Source organism: Anoplopoma fimbria, chromosome 18, assembly GCF_027596085.1.
Source record: "Anoplopoma fimbria isolate UVic2021 breed Golden Eagle Sablefish chromosome 18, Afim_UVic_2022, whole genome shotgun sequence".
Classification (NCBI taxonomy): domain Eukaryota; kingdom Metazoa; phylum Chordata; class Actinopteri; order Perciformes; family Anoplopomatidae; genus Anoplopoma; species Anoplopoma fimbria.
The window spans coordinates 427,922-435,421 of NC_072466.1; the positions used below are offsets into that span (position 1 = coordinate 427,922).

At 42.9% G+C, this 7,500-nt stretch overlaps 2 protein-coding genes across 4 annotated transcripts in view; both read right to left on the minus strand.

Annotated features, from left to right (window-relative positions):
- The window catches only part of ccr6a (chemokine (C-C motif) receptor 6a), a 6,508-nt gene extending 6,464 nt beyond the window's left edge, over nt 1-44 (minus strand). The window contains exon 1 of the mRNA XM_054618678.1: nt 1-44. This exon is cut by the window's left edge and continues 32 nt beyond it. The gene's annotated coding sequence lies outside the window, so the exon portion shown is untranslated.
- A 750-nt stretch (nt 45-794) lies between these two features.
- Nucleotides 795-7,500, minus strand: part of cep43 (centrosomal protein 43) — a 14,503-nt gene continuing 7,797 nt past the window's right edge. Inside the window, exons 9-18 of one of the 3 annotated variants that reach the window (XM_054618280.1) lie at nt 7,323-7,384; nt 7,056-7,118; nt 6,355-6,399; nt 5,492-5,682; nt 2,979-3,038; nt 2,499-2,620; nt 1,813-1,887; nt 1,215-1,248; nt 1,036-1,123; nt 795-958 (exon numbers count right to left, since the gene is read on the minus strand). In XM_054618280.1, coding sequence (XP_054474255.1) covers nt 878-958; nt 1,036-1,123; nt 1,215-1,248; nt 1,813-1,887; nt 2,499-2,620; nt 2,979-3,038; nt 5,492-5,682; nt 6,355-6,399; nt 7,056-7,118; nt 7,323-7,384 — 821 coding nt within the window. In that variant the 3' untranslated portion in view covers nt 795-877. The remainder of the gene's footprint in view (nt 959-1,035; nt 1,124-1,214; nt 1,249-1,812; nt 1,888-2,498; nt 2,621-2,978; nt 3,039-5,491; nt 5,683-6,354; nt 6,400-7,055; nt 7,119-7,322; nt 7,385-7,500) is intronic. The other 2 variants (XM_054618282.1, XM_054618281.1) reach the window with 2 other exon arrangements.

The following is a 7,500-nucleotide window of genomic DNA, read 5'->3' on the forward strand; positions in this document are numbered from 1 at the left end:
TGAAGATGAAGGTGATGAAGAAGATGATGGTGAAGATGAGGCGGCTGCACGACATCTACCACTGAAACACTGCTGATAAAAGGGAAACGTGTGTTTCTGAAAAGACTCATTCAAGTCTTCCTCTTTCACCTACACACACGCACACATACGCACACACAAACACAGAGAATGTGTGTGTGTGTGTGTGTGTGTGTGTGTGTGTGTGTGTCAGTGTCTCCCAGTCAAACCGGTTTATCTGAAGATGATGCGTTCAGGTGTCGCTGCTATATAAGGAGCATAAATAGTCATTGCAGTCATAATATATTTAATATTGTCCACTTTACAGCAAGTTAAATCTTTGAAAAATCTAAATTTTTATTTAGATATTCATTTTGCTGGAATAAATGGAATATCATTTAACATTTGAGTATTGCCCTCTGTAAAGCAGCATACCACCTTAAAGGTTAAATGTCAAATGGCTTTTGTATTTTCATTTAAATATTAATTACAATAACTCTATTAATGCTATTGTAGAATTTTTTTGTACATTTTCATCTTTTGGTTAACATTGATCATTTAAATAAAGTCCTCTATGGGAACCATACATGTCTAGAATTAAACATGTAATTCTTTCAATAAAGAACATGTAATTCTGTCACTCTGAACGTCAAAGTGTTTCCTGTTTCAGGAGGAAAGTTTACACCAAATGTTTAGTCGCTGAACGCCGTTCAAACGCCGTTCAAACGCCGTTCAAACGCCGTTCAAACGCCGTTCAACTCTGAAAACAAAGTGAAATAATTCTGCTGAAAACAAACTGTGAATACAAATCATTTTATTAGCTCAGTGGAGGCAACACACATAAATACAGAGGAGGACAGAGAAGTGCATGATGGGAGAATCAGGCCACCTCCTCCATGTAGTCGGCTCCGTGGCTCTGACTGAGCTGAGAGACGCTCAGGTCCTGAGTGGTTTCATCAAACTGCAGAACAAAGACGTGAGATTCAACCGGACCATTTAAAGACGCAGTACGGACAGAGAGGCAGGAAGTGACATCACCTTGTCGCTGACGTCCGGTCCCTCGATGGAGACTTCCTCGATCTCCTCACCGATACTGAGCTCGCTCTTCGAGAGGTCGGACCGATGGCTGCAACACACACACACACACACACACACAGTGACTATTTTACAGCAAATGAACGTGAAAACAGAAGGATGAAGTTCTCCGTCGGTCTCACCTGTTGAAGTCATCGTCGTATTCAACATCGTCATCTGTGAAACAATGTTTGAAAAGTTTATTTGTAAAATGAAACATTTATAACATTTTCACAAACCCCCCAAAAATCCACAGAAATCTAAAGATGCAACTCTTTGCAGACGACACTCAGTTTTCTTACTGACAGAAATACGTTTTTACCGTCAAGGTTTTCTTCAAACATTTGAAAATGGCTCCCAGATGTTATTCTTCCTTATTTATAGTTTAAGTCATTTTATTTATATGATTCAATGACCTTGACATGGCGCCCATTGGAGCCATACGCCATCCAAACAGGAAGTTGTTGTTTCTCTAATCTACATTGTCCAATCTTTTCTAAGTCTCTTCCATAGTGCAAACCGAGACAGAAAACTTTATTACTTCTTTCAACCTCGACAAAAGCAGCACAGATCAGATCTACTCTTTCCTTTTTACCTTTCACAATAAAAGCTGTACAATGTAAACATGCAGGGAACCACAAGGCTGTTGCTGATGTTTAAGCGTTGGCTTCTTTTACGGTTTTATGGTGTAACCAAACTTAACATTCGTGGTCTGTTGTGATCGTGGTGGTTGAACCGTACCTAAATGCAGAGATCCTGTTCTTTCGTTTGGGGCCTTTGAGTCTCTGAAGCCTCTCTCTCTGGAGGCCGACGCTCCTGAAGAAGAAGAACATCAACAAGGTTCATCCTGCTTCACTGATGTGATATTTTATAAACAGTATATTCCTGCTCTCCAGAGGATCAACCTGTCAGATTGTAAGGAGTCTTTAATCGTTCCTTTAGCGCCACCATCAGGACAAACTGAATATTGTAGTTCTTCTACTCTTCAGGATGTTCATAATGTAACTGAACTGAACCTCCGTTCGTTAGCCGTTAGTGGTGCTGCTAACATTACTAGCTCTCCTCCTGTTAGCCGTTAGCGGTGCAGCTAACATTACTAGCTCTCCTCCTATTAGCGGTGCTGCTAATGTTACTAGCTCTCCTCCTGTTAGCCGTTAGTGGTGCTGCTAACGTTACTAGCTCTCCTCCTGTTAGCCGTCAGCGGTGCAGCTAACGTTACTAGCTCTCCTCCTGTTGATTTAAACACAGATCGGTTGTTTATATTTTACTGAATATTGAAGGATAACGATGGTCAGTAAAACTTTATTTACACTGTGATGATTAATGTTAAACTGTGTGATTAATCCGTGGGGGGGTCAGTACGGATAAAGGATCGATAACGGTCCGTTAAACCACTAAATGTTTCTGTTGAAGAGTTGAACTCTGACCGTTCCTGCTGTGGCTCTGCTCTGAGGCGCTGCTTCCTCCTCCTCCTCCTCCTCCTCCTGGTCTCGGGGCCTCTGACAGGGACCCTGCTGGACTCCCTCTGGCCCCTGACGCCTCCACCTTCCTGGGATAGAAACAGCACACAGTCAGCTGAGGACGGAGGTTCAGGACAGGAGGGACTTGTATATTGATCATCTACAGTCTGTTTGCTGTCATGATCTCAGATTATTACAATAACAACTGATAAATACTTCAGTGCATCTAATTCAAACAACCATATTGGGTCATTTTGAAATGTCTACATCTCCGGTCTGCAGTGATCCAGTGATGAACAGACGTTGATCGAGGACGACCATCAGAGATAAATATGTAAAACTGTGTTTCATGTCTGTGTGTTCAGAGAGTTTTAAAGTGTCTTATTCTGAAAATCTACAATACAACAGGTAACTTCCTGTAGTTATTTTTTCAGGTGTATAGCTCACCTGAGCTCAGCGGACTGACTGTGTTCAGAGAGACGATCATCAGCAGCGAGGACAGACAGACTGAGACCAGAGAGACAGACAGAGAGAGAGAGAGAGAGAGAGAGAGAGGAGGACAGAGACACAAATAAGAGACGGTGATAACAGGAAGTCTCGTCTTCACTTTAGGACACACCTTGCACTGAGGACTCATGCAGGACGCGTCCCGTTCTGACTGTTTGACCCACTTCCTCCTCAGAGCTCATGAAACTTTAATGACGTCTCCGTTACAGTCGTCCACTGAGACGTCTCACTGATCCCCCCCCACGCCAAACACCGTTTACATCACACAGTCAGTGAGCAGCTCTCAGTTCAGCCTCCAGATGACATCACACCTTAGCTGATGACATCACAGGTCCTCAGTGTTACAGCAGATGAATAAATAAGAGTAAAACAGTGCAGTTAGTTCCCTCATGGTTTCTTCCTCTCTGGCCACACAGATGCATGCTGGGAAATCAACAGAAGCCACAACAGAAAACCTTCAACATGTTTGTCTTATTCTTCTTCTGCTGCGGTTCTGTCCTCACATCTGTCCTCACGTCTGTCCTCACGTCTGTCCTCACGTCTGTCCTCACGTCTGCCCTCACGTCTGTCCTCACATCTGTCCTCACGTCTGTCCTCATCTGCCCTCACATCTGTCCTCACATCTGTCCTCACATCTGTCCTCACATCTGTCCTCACGTCTGTCCTCACATCTGTCCTCACATCTGTCCTCACATCTGCCCTCACATCTGTCCTCACATCTGTCCTCACATCTGTCCTCACATCTGTCCTCACATCTGTCCTCACATCTGTCCTCACATCTGTCCTCACATCTGTCCTCACATCTGTCCTCACGTCTGTCCTCACATCTGCCCTCACATCTGCCCTCACATCTGTCCTCACATCTGTCCTCACATCTGTCCTCACATCTGTCCTCACATCTGCCCTCACATCTGTCCACACGTCTGCCCACAGGGAGTCTTTTAACTGATCAGACGTCAGGACATAAGGACTCACTCGCTGAGGCTTCTGTCCCGCCTCATGGGGGACACAACCGGCACAGAGAGACACTCCTCCCTCAGGGGGACATCACTGCAGGGGGAGGACATCTGTCCACAGGGGGACATCACTCACATCTGTCCTCACAGGGGGGGGACAGGGGGAGCACAGGTAGGGGAGGGGAGGGAGGACAGGTGAAGACAGGAGGACAGGTAGAGGGGACAGGTAAGGGGGACAGGTAGAGAGGACAGGTAGAGGGGACAGGTAGAGAGGACAGGTAGAGGGGACAGGTAGAGGGGACAGGTAGAGAGGACAGGTAGAGGGGACAGGTAGAGGACAGGTAGAGGGGACAGGTAGAGAGGACAGGTAGAGGGGACAGGTAGAGGGGACAGGTAGAGAGGACAGGTAGAGGGGACAGGTAGAGAGGACAGGTAGAGAGGACAGGTAGAGGGGACAGGTAGAGAGGACAGGTAGAGGGGACAGGTAGAGAGGACAGGTAGAGGGGACAGGTAGAGAGGACAGGTAGAGGGGACAGGTATGGAGGACAGGTAGAGAGGACAGGTAGAGAGGACAGGTAGAGGGGACAGGTGAAGACAGGAGGACAGGGAAGACAGGTGAAGAGGACAGTTGAGGTAGGTAGGACACAAGGAGACAGGAAGAAGCAGTTCAGGAGAGATGTAAGGACATTAAAGACATCAAGAGAGACAGTGTAAGGACTGTAAAAAAGGGAGAGTAAGACAAGTTCAGGACATTTAGTCTGCTGGAGCAGAGAGACGTCACCTTCAACTGCTGATCATCACCTCCTTTATGAACTTCACAATAAAAGCACTTTAGTGCAAAGGAAGTGGGGGTCTTTTATTGTGAAACCAGAGGCCATAGATTTACGGGACGTGATTTTCTAGTCAAGGTTTGGAAGTCAGACATCAGATCTTATTGTTCTTAATGATCAAACAGTCTGCAGTCTGATAAAAAAAGGATTTTTAAAACTGACGACAGAAGAGACGAAACAGTGAAGAAGAAGAGCAGAGAGACAGGATTTTTAAAACTGAAGAAGAAGAGCAGAGAGACATAAAGACAAGAGGACAGGAAGAAGAAGAAGAAGAAGAGCAGAGAGACATAAAGACAAGAGGACAGGAAGAAGAAGAAGAGCAGAGAGACATAAAGACAAGAGGACAGGAAGAAGAAGAAGAAGAGCAGCGCTCTGAGTCGGAGGACACATCGTTCTTCTCTTTAGCCGTTTGCTCCTGCTTCGTCTTTATGCTAAGCTAAGCTAGCTGTATCCCCCTGCTCCTAGTCTTTATTTAAAGCTAAGCTAAGCTAGCTCCTCACAGTCTCATCTTACAGCTGTGTTAAACTAGTTCTAGTGTTCATATTGAGACAGTCTGGTCAGACATCATGTGACCTGGACTGATCCAATCAGAGCTGACTACAGGTAGATGAGGTCAGGTGTCCCCACAGGTGAGACCAGCCAAAGGCCAAAGGTCAGGTGTCCTCACCAGCCGTAGGTCTTCTGTGGTTTGGGCAGCGGGTCGTCAAAGAAGGAATCCCCGTCCTCATGGTCCTCCACCTCCAGGTCCAGGTCCAGGTCCAGACGCTCCCTCTCAGATCCCACAGAGGGGGTCCTGGTCTGGGACGCCTCGCCCAGTCTGGACCCCGGCTGCTGGACGTCCCCTTTAACGTCCAGGTCCTGAGGACAACGAGACATGAGAGACAACCAGGAGACCCGGTCCAGGACAGAAAGTCATGTTTATGGTCAAAGATTCATTCAGAAATATTAATGGTTTTACTCTAATGATGATAATAATAATAATAATAATAATAATAATAATAAAATAATCATAATAATAATAATGATAACTATAACAATAATGATAATAACTATAATAATAATAATAATAATGATAATAATAATGATAATAATAATAATAATAATAATCATAATAATATGATAATGAATATAATAATAATTATAATAATAATAATAATACTAATAATGATAATAATAATTATACTAATAATAATCATAATAATCATAATAATCATGATAATGATAATAATAATAATGATAATAATAATAATCAGATTAATGGATGAAAACAATCGTTAGTGACATGATGAGTCTACAAACATTATGAATACAGTGTCTGATATTCATTCTCTCAGGGGTCTGAAATACTACATCTACTGTAGTAGTACACTGACTATGAGTACAAGTACACAGGGGGATTATCTGTATCTATATCAGTGTGTGTAAACTAAGCTGTAATAATAGATATTATACTATATGAACACATAATAATCATATTAATGGTGGACTGATGATGTCACAGTTAGTAACATGAAGGTCTCCTGTCGTTACCTTGGTTACGGTCTGACTCTGTCCTCCTTTAAATCTGATGGGGATCTGTTCATACAGGGACACAGTATGAGTACTTTTTGTACCTGAAGTACTCCAACTCACAGCTTTACTCTTTATGTACTTTATGTACCTGAAGTACTCACTGAGAGAACCTGTTGATTTAAATCAGGTGATCCTGAGAAAGTTGGTTTTGAACTTTATTCAAACAGAAATCTGTAGAACATGAAATCAGTTCAACTGCCAACAAGACAAATCATTTAAATTAAAGGTAAAATAATTATTATTATAATAAAAATCAGGAAGAGATCTACTTTTGTGTAAATATTAATTAGATATTCAGTTGTTCATAATGAACTAATATCAAGTTCTACAGATATTGTTTTTAACTTCTGTTTTCAATAAAATGTGAAAAAACAGATCAAAGGTTGGGAGCGTTATGATTGACTCTACACGGCTCTCAACATGGAGACGGAGAGCTGGCGGCTCATAACAGTGTTTACCTAAAGTGGAACAGGAGGGTGGGGGCTACGTTTCCATAACGACGCTGTCGGTTCATTCATTCACTCATTTACCCATTCATTCACTCACTCACTCACTCATTCATTATTCATTAATTCATTCAGTCATTCACTCATTTACCCATTCACTCACTCACTCACTCACTCACTCACTCACTCACTCACCAGGTGGAGTAATCGTACCTTACTGATGGGAGGAGTGTTGATCTTCTCTTCAGGAGAAACTCCATCAGAGTCCTGAACCACCTGAACCAACAGGAAACACACTTTAATTCACTCATTTATTCATCTATTAATGACACTGAGGAGGCAGAGTTAGCTTAGCACAAAGACTGGAGGCAGAGTTAGCTTAGCTTAGCACAAAGCCTGGAGGCAGAGTTAGCTTAGCTTAGCACAAAGCCTGGAGGCGTGCTAGCCTTGTCTGCTTTAGATCAGAGCATGTGAACTCACCACAGCTCTGCACTGGGAGAAGAGACGCTTGTAAAATCCCACAAACATCTGGAAGTCTACGGCTGTGAAACAGACATGTTAATCATATAAAATTATATTATCATTATTATTCTATATTATTAAATTATTCTATATTATTATTATTATTATTCTATACTAAACAGGAGAGGAGCTCTTA